The sequence below is a fragment of the Polypterus senegalus genome, chromosome 3 (genome assembly GCF_016835505.1).
Source record: "Polypterus senegalus isolate Bchr_013 chromosome 3, ASM1683550v1, whole genome shotgun sequence".
Lineage (NCBI taxonomy): Eukaryota > Metazoa > Chordata > Cladistia > Polypteriformes > Polypteridae > Polypterus > Polypterus senegalus.
The window spans coordinates 127,786,871-127,805,224 of NC_053156.1; the positions used below are offsets into that span (position 1 = coordinate 127,786,871).

The 18,354-nt window shown below is 34.3% G+C and overlaps 1 protein-coding gene across 5 annotated transcripts in view; it reads left to right on the plus strand.

Annotated features, from left to right (window-relative positions):
• The window catches only part of fig4a (FIG4 phosphoinositide 5-phosphatase a), a 340,932-nt gene that overhangs the window by 127,467 nt on the left and 195,111 nt on the right, over positions 1-18,354 (plus strand). For all 5 annotated transcript variants that reach the window (XM_039747917.1, XM_039747913.1, XM_039747915.1 and 2 more), the window contains exons 12-15: positions 2,518-2,651; positions 3,078-3,194; positions 4,862-4,907; positions 14,904-15,052. In XM_039747917.1, the coding sequence (XP_039603851.1) occupies positions 2,518-2,651; positions 3,078-3,194; positions 4,862-4,907; positions 14,904-15,052 (446 nt within the window). The remainder of the gene's footprint in view (positions 1-2,517; positions 2,652-3,077; positions 3,195-4,861; positions 4,908-14,903; positions 15,053-18,354) is intronic.

The window sequence follows — 18,354 nt, forward strand, 5'->3', positions numbered from 1 at the left end:
AAATCCTTGCCACAGGTTATCCTTCTAGCATGGCAGTGATTCTAAACATACATCATATTTAACAAATGATTGACTGAAAATAAACTCATATGTTGCAGTTTAGGAATGATGTAACATCTTTGCCATAGTTTTCTGTCATTAATGCTTAAAGAAAAATACTTTGTATTGTTATCCATTGCAGATAGCGTATTAATGGAAAATACTTTGTGTGTGGGATGAAATAATTGTGACACGTGTTTTAAAGAACAAAATGCAAGTAAATATTATCATAATAAAAGCTTGTCTATTTCCTATTTTGTAAAAAAATATAGCTTTTTATCTGAATTATTTTTATTTGCAACTTTTGTTTGTTCATTTTTATCAAGGATACCAATAATGCTTGCGTTCCGTGTGTGTGTGATTCTATTTAACAGAAGTAATTGCAGTTTGCCAAATGAACATTGTATCTTGTGTACATTACACAGATACTCTTACTTGTAAGCTCAGTACATGAACAAGTAAATGCAAGCTGCATATTCTTTTCACAAGTCAACCAATAGTCATTCTTGTTCCTCATGCTGTGTCTTTTTTTTATATAATTTTATTGAAATCACACAACATTCCATACAAATAGATCAATTTTACAAGAATAGGATTGAAAACAAATCAACCCCTACCCCTGAGAAAGAGAGCATGGGCAGCAGAATAAGACTTAAACCTAGTAAAAATAAATAAATAGATGAATTAATAAGTGAATATAGATGAACGGAATAGAAAAAGAAAAAGGAATAGGGCTTCCTCAGTGCTTTAAGAGCTTATTCTAAAATGTTATTGATTAGATCCTGCCAGGTTTTGAAAAAATTCTGCACAGATCCTCTAAGTGAGAATTTGATTTTTTCCAATTTCAAATAGTATATAACATCAGTTACCCACTGTCTTAAAAGGGGAGGGTTAGGATTCTTCCAGTTGAGCAAGATAAGTCTGCGTGCCAATAGTGTAGTAAAGGCAATCACAATTTATTTGTCCTTCTCCACTTTAAGCCCATTTGGAAGTACACCAAACACAGCTGTTAATGGGTTAGGATGGATTTTGACACCAAGGCTGTCTGAAAAGCATTTAAAAATTTTGGTGCAGAATAATGTTTATTTGGTGCAGGCCCAAAACATGTGACCAAGTGAAGCTGGAACTTGATTGCAGCATTCGCAAGTTGGATCTTGCCCTGGAAACATTTTGGACAATTTTAAGCAAGACAGATGTGCTCGATATATAATTCTGAGTTGAATAATTGTATGCTTTGCACATATGGAGCTCAAGTGAATTCTCAGCATTGCTACCTTCCACTCTTTTTCTGATATGTTGAGTGAGAGATCCTTATCCCATTGTCTTCTTGGATCTTTGAAAGGAAGGGACTGTAAAATGGTTTTATGTATTGCAGAAATGCTGTCTAAGTCCTTGAAACAGATCACTATTTTTTCCAGCATAGAGGGAGGTGGGAGGTGAGGAAAATTGGGCAGGTTCTGTTGAACAAAGTTTCTAATTTGAAGAAAGTGAAAGAAATGTGTTGCTGGAAAGTTAAATTTAGAATATAATTGTTCGTAGGATGCAAAGACGTTGTTGTCTATGTACACATCTCTAAGTGATTTAATCCCAAATGTCTTTTTAAAATTTTTTAATTTAATAATGTGGTTTCATTAGTGCACAGATATATTTACAACCAGCATGTGATTGCAAATTTGGATATAGATACTGTAGAATCACACAATTAATTGTAAATTTTGTATTAAAGTTGTTTGGTCATTTCACAAAATTTTTTTTCCCCCATATCTCATACACTACCTGTTTTATGGTCTTAATTGTAACCTAGGATGTTTTCTACTCTTGTAATTCTGTATTTGCAATGGAACTGTGCTTTATAAAACAATTTTTAACTTTATGCTTGATATATTTAGTTTGAGTGTTTGAGTCTTTGCTACTGTTGTGGGCTGCTATGATCCTTGCTATCTGTTAAAAAGACCTTTATACATCTTCAGCAATTGATGGAACCCTTTTTTTAGTTTAAAAAAAATGCTGGCAGTTGGACAGAATGAGTCGTAGCACCTGTGCTATCAGAGTATTGAGGTGACATTAAAGGAATACAGATGAATAGGTTTAAAAGGTTCAAAGAATCAATGTCAAACAAATATAAATACAGTATATTGCAGCTGATTTTGAAAATGATGATATAAATATACATTCCTGTTCAATTTTGATGAAATATTTTTAAAATTGTTAAATGTAGTATTGCAATACTAAATAAATTTAGAAGTGTTTATCATAATTTTTAAAAGGCTGATGCAAAGCACCATCTATAAAGCTGTGCTCAAAACCCATTATATAAACAAATCTAATGGTTATTTTCATGTATACTTAATGATAAATGATCAGATTTGGGTATTGTATTAATGATAAATTCATGTTATTCAGTGCTGTTAGTTATTTTCCTTCAAAGGCTTTATACATACACCATTTATAATTTTTTTGTTCATTTTTGATTTATAGAAACGTGAAAAGAGAAAACATGAGAAGATACTGAGTGAAGAGCTGTACCCTGCTGTGACATACCTTAATCAGTTTCTTCCTCCTCAGTATCAAATTGATTATATTGCATGGGACATGGCCAAATACACAAAAAGGTATTAGAATTAAATTATGTGCATTAACTACCTTTTTTAGCCCATTGTCCTTGTTTTCCTTACTGTGTTTATGGTGTGAATCTCAAATGTTTTGCTTAAAAAAATCTACAGTATGTTTTGTCATATTTAATGCTTTATTTTTACCTTATTTGTTATGTCTTAAATCCAGGCTTCTCAATTATATTTTAGATTACATTAAAATGCTAAGCAAACTAGTATCGATTAGCATACGTTTAGTTGAATTTGTATTTATTGGTCTTTGAGTTCATTTTTGTGGAAGAAATTTTTACTGATTTTATCTGGTAATGTAATGTAACTTTTTAATAGTTGTTTTTCAATCACATCACTTTAAATGTTGAATGATGTAATAAAGCAGGTGTGAGAATTAATACTCATTCTGAAAACATTTTTTTTATTTTGTTTTAGCAAGCTGTATAATGTTTTGGACAGACTTAGCTGGATTGCTGAAAATGTTGTGAAGAGAACAGGTTTCTTTGTAAATCGTCCTGATTTCTATTGCAGTACCCTTAGACCAGATGAAAGGTTGGTGAATTTTATTGGTAATGGTGTATGTTTAGTCTAGATACTTAAAAAAATTACGGGGTAAATACAGTAGCTTAATGTAAACAAATTGTGAAAACCAGGCAAATTCTAGTCTTTTTTTGATGCCTGTAAAAGTATCAGCTTATATAGCACTTTGAATTTGATTTAGTGATTGTTGAGGACAGGTTATCCTACTTTTGATTTGAAGGAACTCCTCTTTTAGGGAGATAGTGAGCACAACATTAGTGAAAAAGGAGATTGTTGTCCAGAGATGCAGAAACATTTTGTTCACTATTGGACTTCTCAGTGTAAATGGTTTTCATTGCCCAAGGGCATAACCTCTAGAGCTAAAGGGTGTGTGGGCAATGTTTGGTGCTGGACAATGATTTTGATATTACTCAGGTCATTAATAGGTTGCTGTGGATTCAATAGGCCACTTTTAAACCAACCGATCACTGATGTTGAAGGGCTCAGTTATTGGTGGTTATACATATGGAGACGAGATTTTCTTCAGTAACTATCTGGTTGCACAGTTGGGAGACCTTCCTGGTCCTGTACAATAGATAAACTCCTAGCCATTCATGGAGTCAATCTAATTACCACTTCTTACTTCTGAACAAGTAACATAGTTAATGATAAACTTATAGTTTCGTAAAACAATTTTGAAGGGTTAGGTACTAAGCACAGAGACAAAAAAAAAATATGATTCACCAGTCCAAGTAAATTCAAGGAGTTCAGAAGGTTTAATGTGTGGCTTAGACCGTTGCTTAGGATAAAGAGGCTGAGGTTAATGGGAAGTTAACCCACCTTTTGGAATATATAGTAGTGATGGTATAGGTTAAATTTGAAATAAAGAACAAACATGTATGGTAGATACAGGCATAGGTTTCATGAAGATTGTTTGGACTAGACAAAGGGGTTTAAGGGGAGTTTAAAACAGGCCATATTCAAAATTTCGGAGAAAGTATCTGGTAGTAATAATGTTAAAAATACAGTATAACTGTACAATTAGAAAACATTGAACAAGCAGATTTGAAATGAATATTAGATTAAAATTGTTCTCCTTAATGTCAAAAGTATTAAAAGAAGAATTAGTTTAAGCTGAATTTATAGCATCCTTTAGATAAACATGATTTTATAGGTTTTGCAGAAACATTGCTGAGTGCTAGCGATGAGGTTTGATATTTTATTAGATAGATAGATACTAATAATATAATAGATACATATATTTCGGGAAAGGCATGCAAGATTTAAATTGATTAATTTAGGGATAATTTTAAATATAAATCTCGTGCAAGTATAAAACTGGTCACATTGTAAATAGGGTAGAATAGAATATTAATATGCAACTTTATAAAATTTCAGACAAGTTTAGATGAAGATGTTACAGAAGTGGTGGACTTAATTATGCAAATGTAAACTGGGAAAGCGCAATAGAAAAAATGTAATGTTTTATATACACTACTGATCAGAAGGTTTATAACACACCCATTTTTCTAGTTTTTATTGAAATTTAAGCAATTCAATTTCAGTGGTTAACTTGCCAAAGACTGAAAAAATAATATAATTTTTAGAGTTATAAAAAAAGGCTTTATATTTTCCTTAATTTTTAAAAATTTTCTGTCAAGCTCCTCTGAAGGACTGACTTGTTTTAATATATATTTCAGATGGGGAGATCTTGGAGGTTTTGTTACAAATCATGGCCGTATACAGGTAGGAAAAGTTGTCTTTTTTTTCTTTCTAAATCTGTAAACAACAAAGAAGGTAGAATATAATTTTCCCCGAAATAAAAGCTTATAGGTTATAGGTGGCATCCTGGTCGAGTACCACGTTCTACTTTGAAGTAGTTTGAAATAATATTTTTAATACAAACAGAGTCTTCTGGACTGAGATAAAGTAATTTTATCCATGTACATATGTTTAGGGAAAACCCAAATTTGATCAATACTGTATAGTGAATAGGTAGTTCCATGCCCATGTGTAATGCTTTTTCTGCGTCCAAAGAAAATAAGATCTCTGTTGTGTTAGATTTTATGGGTGAGTATATTACATTAAACACACGTTGAAGATTAGAAGCTTAGTGTCTGCCTTTAATAAATCCGGTTTGGTCTTGTGATATTACAGAAGGAAGCAGTTTCTCAATCCTTCCAGCTAGATCTTTGGAGAGTATCTTAACACCGTTACTCAGAAATGAAATTGTTGCACATTGTAAGATGCACATTGTAACAAGTCCTTATTTTTCTTTGGAAAGACAGTAATTAATACTTGGTGAAAAGTATGAGATAGAGTTTTGTTGGCTCTAGCTTCTGTAAACGTTGCTAATAATAGTGGACCTAACTTATTTGAAAATAGTTTATAAAATTACGCTGGGCAACCATCAGGGCCTGGTGGTTTCCTGTTTTGGAGTGAGTTTATAGCATCCAGTAATTTTATGAGTGTCAGAGGTTTGTCCACTTCCTCTGAAAATTTCTTATCACATATTCAATATAAAACTAAAATGAGCAGGGCTGAAAATACTTGAGTAAATCAACATGTCTTTAATATTCTTCATTATGTTGATCATTTTTCCCATTCTCAGAAACGCAACCTATTCAATATCTTAAGCAGGTTATCACATTAAAAGCAAGTGCCATCTCACTTTAGAAGTGCTGATTTTTAGACTCTCTTCATGCTCAGCACTCCTCGCCAAGTGCAGGCACACAAACAGATTATATCAATTACTAAATACAGACCTTTGGACAATATTTGAAGGTATCTTCTTCTGGAGAATGTGGTGTAGCTACTGCCATGACTGGCCTACCCAAAAAACATGCAGAGCATTGTACCACAGTTTGTGAGAAGGGGCAGAGATGGCTAGTTGATTAACAACATATGATTAGATTAATTTTGCATCAATTAATTATTTACATCGAATAATCATGGTAGCCCTAATTCTGATAAGCATGCCAATAATACTTGTTGAAGGTTATCTCAAATAGCAGAATACTGTCTCGACCCTACATTAAAAATAAGGGTATAATTTTTTAGTTTGTATGATGTGTTCGATTTTTAAAAAAAATATTTTTTTTAAGGCTAGGCCATATATTTCAATCTACTGTATAAAGTGTTACTTATCACTAAGCAAGTAGGTTCAGTATGGCTGTTTTAATAATGACTGTCTTTTCTCACCTAGAGGCATGAACCGAATTTTTATTGCATGACGTCCATATTTACCAGTATTTCATGTAAAGATTTGCTGGTTCTTTACATTCTACGTGGCCTCTCTGGTTAATCTCCTCCTTGCTATGTCATATCCATTTTACACTGAGAATAAGCTGGAGATCAAGTAGAACTAAAAAAAAATAATGTTCAAAAATGTTTTGAAATAAGCACTTTTTATGATTAACCCTAAATCTTAAACGTTAATGACTTATATTATAAAACACACACACATATACAGTGGGTATAGAAAAGAATCACCCTCTTTGAAACACCTTCTTTTTTTGCTTTACAGCCTTAAATGAAAACACACAAACCAATATTTTTTTCCAGCTTTACTTACTCAATGCAATCTATAACATTCAAGTGAAAGATATCACAGCTACAGTTCAGAAGAATTTTAAAAAATAAAAAACAAGAAATACTGAGATTAATAAAGGATCACACACCCCACCAAACAATATTTGTAATCTCAATGAGGTGCCAGTAGCCACCATTTCCATTGCAGACCATGGTTACTGGCTTCCACCTGTGATCAGTGTGTAATCAGTGTACAATTGTATCAATTGTAATCAGTGTGATTAGTAAAGCATAAAAACAACTGTTCCTGGAGCATTCCCTTGCTTGGTAGTGCATCTGACGGCAAACAACTGACTATGGGTGGCAAGCCACTTTCAAAAGAACACAGGGATAGAGTTATGGACAGACAAGGCTGGAGATGGATACAAAAAAAATCTCAAAGGCTTTATTAATCCCAAGGAGCACAAAGTCCATAATAAAGAAGTGGCAAGTGTTTGGTACTACTAGGACTTAACAAATTCTAGACAAATTACCAGGTGTACCCATTTTAGTCAGGAGACACCCTGTAATTTTTTTTTTGATATTTAAGATCAATCCTTCCTAAGATACAGCCAATTTACCAAGGGGAGGAAGTTATAAGTTTTGTCCGGCCCCATTTTTTCATCAAATCTCAGAAGATCATAGCTCAATAACTAAACTACTGAGCAGGATTAGACTTTGCATGCTGATACATTAGTTGCTACAGTATGTGACGAAATTAAAACATTTGGTCCAGATGACCCTGCATGGTCAAAGCAGCCCCTTGAAACTGACCAAAATTTAATTTGAGTTTTTGGCTTAGCTATGTTTAGGCCTCAGAAACACCTATTTGTAACATATACAGACTTTTGATTTTTTTTTCATTAATTTAGAGAACTACATAGGCTTTCTGAAAAAGCAATACACAGAAAAGTAACTGTATCAGGTTTGAATAGCAGAACCTCTTAAATAAAAAAAATAATTTTGGATTTCATTTTCTGCATGTGCATATTTTTAAAATATTTTTCATTTTTTCTACATTGTGCCTTCTTTCTCAAAACACAAACCTTACTTTTCTTAATATAAATTTTTCTTGTTTATTTTCCATCCTAAACATAGGCTGAATGAGCCATGTGTCAATAGTAATCCCTGAGTTTTCAATCAGTAGTTATAAAAAATATCATATTCTTTCATATTAAATGATAATGCCCTTCTTCATGTTGCTGAACAGAGAATACGATTCTCCATGGCCAAAAGAGTACCTGCTACTCAAGAATACCGCTGTTACATCCCTACAGAAGATCCCAAACTGAAAGTCAACCAGGTTTTGGTGAAGACAGTCAATTGACTGTCTGATTATTTACCACTGAAGCAGCAGCTGAGATCCTGTCCTTTCACGATCATACTCCTGATGGATCAGATGTGTCTCTCACATTAGAACAGTGTCCTATTGGAGGCTATGTTGGGTTCATGTATGATGAAAAATTTTGGTGTGATTTGTGACAAGAGTGAAGCGAAATCAGACATCCTAATATGTCTCATGCATCCAAACTATCCTGCTCAGTCTTCCCATTGGCCACCTAAAGATGACATTTGTTGGGTGCCATTACAGTGTGTTATTGCACTGCTTTGTGCACCTACAACAGTCAGTGGGAGAGAGGCACTACCGTCTTGATCTCAAACAAAGATGGCCTATACTCTGCGCTTGGATTGAAATGGTTCACATTCCTGCTGCTGCAATACCAATATGTTAACATGTTATTATAACTAGTGTTGTATGAGTATTTAATGATAAATCAAGCAGCTGTTGTTCATGTGTTGTGCTTAATGTGCCTTTGGTGATTTATTTTTTCCATGAATCCTGTACCCAAGTGAGTGTTGAAGAACTTAATGATCATCATTCCTTACAAATGGTGAATTTAACCCACATTTAGAATGGAAAAGAAAAATGAAAGATTAACATAATAAAAGTAAGACTTGTTTTTTTGAGAAATTAGAAACAATGTAGGGTACAAGAAAAATAATTTTAAAAATGTCTGGGCCTTCCCACAGTACATTAAGCCAGTCTAAAAATTAGACCCAAAATGATTTTTTCACATTTGAGAGATTTCACATTTGGTCAAATCCTGATGCAGTTTCTTGTTTGTCTATAACCTTTTACAAAGCCCTGTGTAGGTATGTAAATATGGAAAAAATTCAGCATGCAGTGTGTTCAAAAAATCTCATTCTTTACATCATATAATTCTTTGTGAGCATAAAAATGTATTTTTGTATTTCATACATAATATAAATTAATTAGTAAATTACTTTCTGGTTTCACTCATATTCTGCTGCCTTACAGTTCAACCTGACCCATCTATCAAGATTTTTTTTCTATTCAAAAACTTTATTCTTGTTTATATATATTTCACTAGCAAAATACCCGCGCTTCACAGCGGAGAAGTATTGTGTTAAAGAAGCAATGAAAAAGAAAAGGAAACATTTTGAAAATAACGTAACATGATTGTCAATGTAATTGTTTTGTCACTGTTGTGAGTGATGAGTGTTGTTGTCATATATATATATATATATATATATATATTTACACACACACACATAAACATATATATATACATATCTATACATATACACATATATCTATACTAATAAAAGGCAAAGCCCTCACTCACTCACTCACTCACTGACTCATCACTAATTCTCCAACTTCCCGTGTGGGTGGAAGGCTGAAATTTGGCAGGTTCATTCCTTACAGCTTCCTTACAAAAGTTGGGCAGGTTTTATATCGAAATTCTACGTAATGGTCAAAACTGGAAGCAGTTTTCTCCATTTACTGTAATGGAGATGAGCTTCAACGCCGTGAGGGCGGAGTTTCGTGTGACATCATCACGCCTCCCACGTAATCACGCGGTACATAGAAAACCAGGAAGACCTCAAAATGCGCTGAAGAAAACATGCATTATATAATTGAGAAGGCAGCGAAACAATAAGAAGTGAGCGAGTGACATATACAACCATATTCATGAGTTCTGCTACTTCGGAAACAAAGCACGATGTAAACCTACACTTTAAATTAAGTTCATAGACAGGCTGCGCTGGCGTTTGTAATTTAGTGCCTGCCCATATAAGGCCGTCCGTCAGCGGCAATCCAATAGCAAACTGCCACGGGTAAATATTCACGGGTGAAGGACTGTGCTTATGGAGAGGAAGATGAGATGGTCAGGGTGGTGTTTGACACAAACTCAGCGAAACTGCGAGAGAAAGTTTTAAGTGCCAGGACTAAGGTAACATTAAATACAGCCACAGACATAGCACGAGATGGCACCAGCACAACTGGGAACCTTCGATGCATGTACACCGAGCTCTCACGTGAACTGGCGCAGTGCACAGATAAAAGGCAACAGTTCCAAAGAGCTGAACAAAACCGAATTACACAATTGAAAAGGCAGCAAAAAATATGAAGCGTCTGATAAGCATATTCATAAATCCAGCTACTGCGGAAACAAAGCACACGGTGGAAAAGTCAATGTCCCGCTAAAGGAAGACAGTGTAAAAAAACCCGTGCATGCAGCGTGTCACGTCTCAGATAAAGAAGAAGACGAGCTGTTTATTGATGCAGTAAGAAACGAATCGATGAAAGAAACCTGTTATCTTTACAGCGATTGACAAACACGGAATGTAACTTGAACACAACACATCCTACAAATACGAGCCTGATTGAAAGAAATAATGATAATCAAATCCTTGATGACAGCAACACTCAGTAACACTCACAAAACAAATACTGTATATTGACAGTCATGTTACGTTATTTTTAAAATGTTCCCTTTTCTTTTTCTAGCTTTTTTAACACACTACTTCTCCGCTGCGATACGCGGGTATATATATATTCCGATCTACATACTCGAATAATGGACACTTTATTCGCCATCAATGATTGTTTTGGTAAAGCCATACTCAGTGTATTCATTAGATGAACGGTAAAAAAGTAAGAGCGAGGGGAGGATGACTCATTGAGGCATGCAGGCTGTAGTGCGCGTCAACTCTATCTGAATTGCGCGATCACATTTGAAAAATATATCTTTTCAAGTTCTATTTAGTCCATATGTGTAAAACTCAAGGGCGGGCCACATCCGCCCGGCGTGTAATTATATCCGCCCGCGAGATCATTTTATATACTGTATTATTGTTATTAATGGCCCGGTATATGAAGCGCTGGTAACACAATAAACTACAGATCCCATAATGCAGCGCTTCAGCTGCCTTGCCGAACACTTAAGCGTTAATCAAGTCTACCTTATGATGCTGCAAGTTATTGCGAAGCTAGAGTTATTGCGCACTGAGTTTGCACGGCGCTTTGGTGACTTTGAAGAACAAAAAAAGTCCGTCTACATGCGGCTCGAACCTTGTGCATGTTTGGTAGCACATATCTGTGTGAGAAGCTCTTCTCAGTGATAAAGACTAACAAAACAGCACACAGGAGTCGCCTCACTGATGAGCACCTGCAATCCATCCTGAGAATCTCCACAACACAGAACCTCACACCAAACAGAAACGAACTTGTGGCCAAAAAAAGATGCCAGGCGTCCAGCTCTAAAATGACATATGAGCAAAGACAACTGAATGATTTGATTTGTTATTGCACGTAAGAGCGGGAGTCAACCGTTTTAACAAACAGCGTATTGCACTGATACGAAATAGCTGTGTGTGTATATATGTAGATATGTATGTATATGTATATATATGTTTATATAGTTGTGTGTGTATGTATGTATATATATATATGTATATATATATATATGTTTATGTGTGTGTATATATATATATATATATATATATATATATATATATATATATATATATATATATATATATATATATATATATATATATATATGACAACAACACTCATCACTCACAACAGTGACAAAACAATTACATTGACAATCAGGTTACGTTATTTTCAAAATGTTTCCTTTTCTTTTCATTGCTTCTTTAACACACTACTTCTCCGCTGCGAAGCGCGGGTATTTTGCTAGTACATACATATATATATCTACATATATACACATACATATACATACACACATACATACATACACACACATATATACACACAAATACATATATATATATATACAGTACATACACACACACATATATAAACATATATATACATATACATACATATCTACATATATACACACACAGCTATTTCAGATCAGTGCAATACGCTGCTTGTTAAAATGGATAACTCCGCTCTTATGCAAGTCTGCGTGGATATTATGAACTATCAGATTTGTTCAAGTTCTATTTAAATTTTAAATAGAAGGAATTTTTATTTAGTCGACAGAAATATCTTTGGTAGGAATGGTAAAACAGACAGGAATATTATTCCTGAATAAATCAACTCAAACCTTAAACAACTTATAATATTTTGCTCTCCATAAAAATATATCCTGTCTAAATTATACAAGTTAGAAATAAAGTAAACATTAAAAGAACAAACATTCAAATTTCTTTACTCTTATGTAATTTTATATAAAAATAAACTTAGATTTTAAATATCCCAAAAGATTTTGCTCTCCATAAAAATATATCCTGTCAAAATTATACAAATTCAAATATGAACATGCTGCATAACAAAACCTGGAAATATAAATAAAATGTGTTCCTTTCAGCAATAACAAATCAAATCATTCAGTTGTCTTTGCTCATATGTCATTTTAGAGCTGGACGCCTGGCATCACTTTTTGGCAACAAATTCGTTTCTGTTTGGTGTGAGGTTCTGTGTTGTGGAGATTCTCAGGATGGATTGCAGGTGCTCATCAGTGAGGCGACTCCTGTGTGCTGTTTTGTTAGTCTTTATCACTGAGAAGAGCTTCTCACACAGATATGTGCTACCAAACATGCACAAGGTTCGAGCCGCATGTAGACGGACTTTTTGTTCTTCAAAGTCACCAAAGCGCCGTGCAAACTCAGTGCGCCAGTTTATCAGCAAAGTGCGATTTGGGAACACCGTAGTGACGACTTGGTTTAACATTACTTGGCAACAGGGAAAGTGGGGCAAGGTGCACTGGTGCATTTGTGTCTCCCATAAAAGCAGCTTCACTTGAAATCACTTTGTGATTGTGCACGGTAAAACGTCCGCTGAAGTGTCAGATTCTTATTTAATTCTTCTGCTTTCTGTATCTTCTGCATTGCATTCAGGTTACCCTGATGTTTTGTCTCATAGTGCCGCCTTAGATTAAATTCTGTAATTACAGCCACATTAGCTCCACAAATGAGACACACGGGTTCAGTAAACATATACTCAGCCTCCCATCGGTTTTAAAGGCTCTATTTTCAGAATCAACTTTTCTCTCAGCATCGTGTGAGCTAGCTTCGCAATAACTTGCAGCATCATAAGCTAGACTTGATTAACGCGTAAGTGTTCGCAAGGCAGCTGAAGCGCTGCATTATGGGATCTGTAGTTTATTGTGTTACCAGCGCTTCATATACCCGGCCATTAATAACAATAATACAGTATATAAAATGATCTCGCGGGCGGAATATAATTACACGCCGGGTCGGATGTGGCCCGTGGCCCTTGAGTTTGACAAATATGGACTAAATAGAACTTGAAAAGATATATTTTTGAAATGTGATCGCGCAATTCAGATAGAGTTGACGCCAAGACTACAGCCTGCATCCTCCCTCGCTCTTACTTTTTACCGCTCATCTAATGAATACACTGAGTATGGCTTTACCAAAACAATCATTGATGGCTAATAAAGTATCCATTATTCGAGTATGTAGATCGGGATATATATATACATATATATATATACCCGCGTATCGCAGGAGAAGTAGTGTGTTAAAAAGCTAGAAAAGAAAAGGGAACATTTTAAAAATAACGTAACATGACTGTCAATATACAGTATTTGTTTTGTGAGTGTTACTGAGTGTTGCTGTCATCAAGGATTTGATTATCATTATTTCTTTCAATCAGGTTCGTATTTGTAGGATGTGTTGTGTTCAAGTTACATTCCGTGTTTGTCAATCGCTGTAAAGATGACAGGTTTCTTTCATCGATTCGTTTCTTACTGCATCAATAAACAGCTCGTCTTCTTCTTTATCTGAGACCTGACACACTGCATGCACGGGTTTTTTTACACTGTCTTCCTTTAGCGGACATTGACTTTTTCCACCGTGTGCTTTGTTTCCGCAGTAGCTGGATTTATGAATATGCTTATCAGACGCTTCATATTTTTGCTGCCTTTTCAATTGTGTAATTCGGTTTTGTTCAGCTCTTTGGAACTGTTGCTTTTATCTGTGCACTGCGCCAGTTCACGTGAGCCGCCGTGTACATGCATCGAAGGTTCCCAGCTGTGCTGGTGCCATCTGTGCTATGTCCATGGCTGTATTTAATGTTACCTTAGTCCTGGCACTTAAAACTTTCTCTCGCAGTTTCGCTGAGTTTGTGTCAAACACCACCCTGACCATCTCATCTTCCTCTCCATAAACACAGTCCTTCACCCGTGAATATTTAGTGGGAGTTTGCTATTGGATTGCCGCTGACGGACGGCCTTATATGGGCAGGCACTAAATTACAAACGCCAGCGCAGCCTGTCTATGAACTTAATTTAAAGTGTAGGTTTACATCGTGCTTTGTTTCCAAGTAGCAGAACTCATGAATATGGTTGTATATGTCACTTTCGCCGCTTCTTATTGTTTCGCTGCCTTCTCAATTATATAATGCATGTTTTCTTCAGCGCTTTTTGGAGGTCTTCCTGGTTTTCTATGTACTGCGTGATTACGTGGAGGCGTGATGATGTCACACGAAACTCCGCCCCCACGGCGTTGAAGCTCATCTCCATTACAGTAAATGGAGAAAAACTGCTTCCAGTTATGACCATTACGCGTAGAATTTCGATATAAAACCTGCCCAACCTTTGTAAGGAAGCTGTAAGTAATGAACCTGCCAAATTTCAGCCTTCCACCCACACGGGAAGTTGGAGAATTAGTGATGAGTCAGTGAGTGAGTGAGTGAGTGAGGGCTTTGCCTTTTATTAGTATAGATTAATGATTTTGTAAGAAATGAGCTATTGACTTAACTTTTTTAATTTGTGACTGAAAGGTTAACTTTGTAACACAAAAAAGTTACATTTTTGTTATAAGCTATGTATTAAATTATCTTTTTATGCTTTCCTGTAGACTGGTGTTTTACGGACAAACTGTGTGGATTGCTTAGACAGAACTAATACAGCCCAGTTTATGGTTGGAAAATGTGCTTTGGCATATCAACTGTATGCCCTTGGCCTTATTGATAAACCTAAACTACAGTTTGATACAGATTGTGTCAGGTAAGTATTGTTTTGCAGGCAGCACCTTTTTTCTGTGTTGTTTTTATATATCCATCAGCTGTTCTACCCATCTAAGACCAGCTGAAAGCTAAGTAATCACCATAGATCTTTGTGTTAACGTTTGGAGTGCACCATGCAATGCATATACCTCTGTTATATGCCATTTGGTATGGGATTCATAAAAGTAGTGTTACTGTTTGTGATGCCTCATCTATTGGAATTAAAAATACGATGTATTTTATTACTAAAAATGCCATTGATATACCATCTTTGAGAAGAATAACAGAGACATAGTAGCCAGACGGATATAATGACACTTATCCTTTTATTAAGGAGGATTACTTTTTTATGTTTATTAATTACTTTTATTTCAGAGATCTTTGTCATATATAAATATATTGTTTAATTTTCCATGATAACAATTTTACTATGCAGTACCCAAAACATTTTTAAAACTCCTTGACCATATTAAAAAGATGTGCTTTCTAAGTGATGGTTAAATTACGCTTGTCCTTTTGCAAGATTGTGCGTAATTTTCTTTAACTTTTACTATTCATTTTTCATATCCACAATAACCTGTGATCTGTTTAGCAAACCTCAATCTACCATGTGCTGTATGCAGCTATGTTGTAAAATCATTCTTTAAATGAGTCACTGTTGCTTCTTAGAAGAGGAGTTAATTATTCTTCTCCTGCAGTATTGCTCCCTGCATTCCACGTGAGTGTATTCACAACATAACTGTATGATGTTTTCATTTTTATTATGATGTGTTTTAATAAATATAGAGTAATTAATTATACTTGACAACATATGTTCATTAAAATATTTTTGCATTATATCCTATACATGTGAATTGCGAGGGCATGCAAAATGGAGAGCAGCAGGATGGATTGGTTGTGAGTTTATTTCCCTCATAATTTATCACAAAACCATTACTTATGTCTCATATATTCATGATTTTTAAGCCAGTTTTTGTTCATATCTGTCAAACTTTTAGTCCCTTTATGAAGTGCCCACACAGACTTTTATATATAACAGTAATTCAAAAAAGCTATAATTTTTTATTTAATCACTGTATTTTGGTATTTTTTTTAAATATTCCCAAGTCTCATGAATGGTGGTAATGATCATCACTTTTTACTATTTCTGATGCTGTCAGGAAACCAGTGCTTTCATTGTCTACTGTGCTTGCTCTGCCATTTAAAACCTTTGTAACCATTTACATATGTGTATTTGACTAATAGAAAATTCTCCAAATTGTTCTTATATTCTGTTGTGAATGTAAATATTTTTTTATTAACTGTGAATTTAAAAAGTACATCCCAAGAGGTTATATTTTGACTTACTACTGCTACTGGCAAGTTATGTCTTAGAATTTGTAGCAATATGTGTCATCACTAGGGGTATACGTTATATTAGTGTGAAATTTGTCAAGTAGTTTTGCAGATCATTTCTCAGAACATCTGGAAGCTGAGTTTGTTATTTGTTGCAAAACATATGGTGTGTGGTGGGTTTTCTCTTAACTTTCTGACACAGCTGGCACTTCTTATAGTGTACAACCACCAGAGGACTACCTGTCTCCCCTTGATCTGCTAAATTATTTTTGGATTGCATCACATCTTCAGATTTCTGGCTTACGGTTATTTGTTCTACTTCAAACACTGATGATAATTGTAATAATAAAAGTATTGTAGCCCTGGATTAATTATTAAGCAAAATGAATTCATACTTAGGCCACTAACAGAAATGGAGCACTACAGAGTTTTTAAAAAAGTTTAAATAACGTTATAAGTACGCAACAATAAACATTCTTTTTTTTTTACATCTTTTGATCCATATATGTTGAAATGATGTTTATCTTTAGAAGTTAGAAAGCAGTGAAATGGGTGACATTTTGTTTCCTACAAATAATGATGTTCCTTCTTAAGGATATCTTTTTAAAAAATTATTCACCAACAATGATCCCAGATTTACTGTTGCATTCATTGCAGCAAACAACAGCTAGTTTACTTTCTCATTAAACATAATGAGAAGTAACTGCTATTTTTCTGATTTTATTTTTATTATTATGAAGGCTATCATTGTCAATTTCCAATGTTAGCAAAGCATTCTTAGCTACATCAACCAACACATGTCTTTTTAGATGCTGCTGGCTTAACACCTAACTCCTAAAACAAAGATGTAATGTAACATAGGTATTAAGGTTATATGTCTTACATTTTTGTTGAATCTGTGAAGGTGGAAAAGAATCCCATTTAGTTTAATCCTGTATGTCAGGGGTGCCCACACTTTTTCGGCTTGCAAGCTACTTTTAAACCGCGCTTCGCAGCGGAGAAATAGTGTGTTAAAGAAGTTATGAAAAAGAAAAGAAAAATTTTAAAAATAACGTAACATGATTGTTAATGTAATTGTTTTGTCATTGACATGAGTGTTGTTCTCTATATCTATATATATATATATATATATATATATATATATATATATATATATATATATATATCAATAGCAGAATACCCGCGCTTCGCAGCAGAGAAGCAGTGTGTAAAAGAAGTTATGAAAAAGAAAAGGAAAAATTTTAAAAATAACGTAACATGATTGTTAATGTAATTGTTTTGTCATTTATATGTGTTGTTGTCATATCTATATATATATATCTATATAAATATATATATATATATAGCAAAATACCCGCGCTTGGCAGCGGAGAAGTAAAAAGAAATTGTTTTGTCATTGTCATGAGTGTTGCTGGCATATATATATACTATGGGGTGACAAACAGGCAAATACATTGATTTTCTGAATATATAAAGTCGAGCGTCAGAATACATAAAGTCAAAACTTTAATATATAAAGTCCTTCCCGAATATATAAAGTCAAAACTTAAATATATAAAGTCACTGTCGGAATATATAAAGTCAAAACTTGAATATATAAAGTCAGCGTCAGTATATATAAAGTTAAACTTGTTTCTGAATATGTAAAGTCAAAAGTTGAATATATAAAGTCATCGCTGGAATATATAAAGTGAAAACCTGAATGTATAGTCTAGTTAGATTTAGTCATCATTGCATAACTATTTCTTTACCATAGAAATTTAAAGACTAAATTCAACTTCCATTCCTACCAAAGATATTTCTGGGGACTAAATAGAATCTACTTATATCCAAATTCGAGCTTGTCGCCTGCCTGCCTGAATAAGTCACCCTCGCTTAGCTCTTACTTTTCTACGTTCATTTAATCATGGCTAGTGGCGGAAAATTTATAAAATGGAAGGAGGATTACACTGAGTATGGCTTTACCAA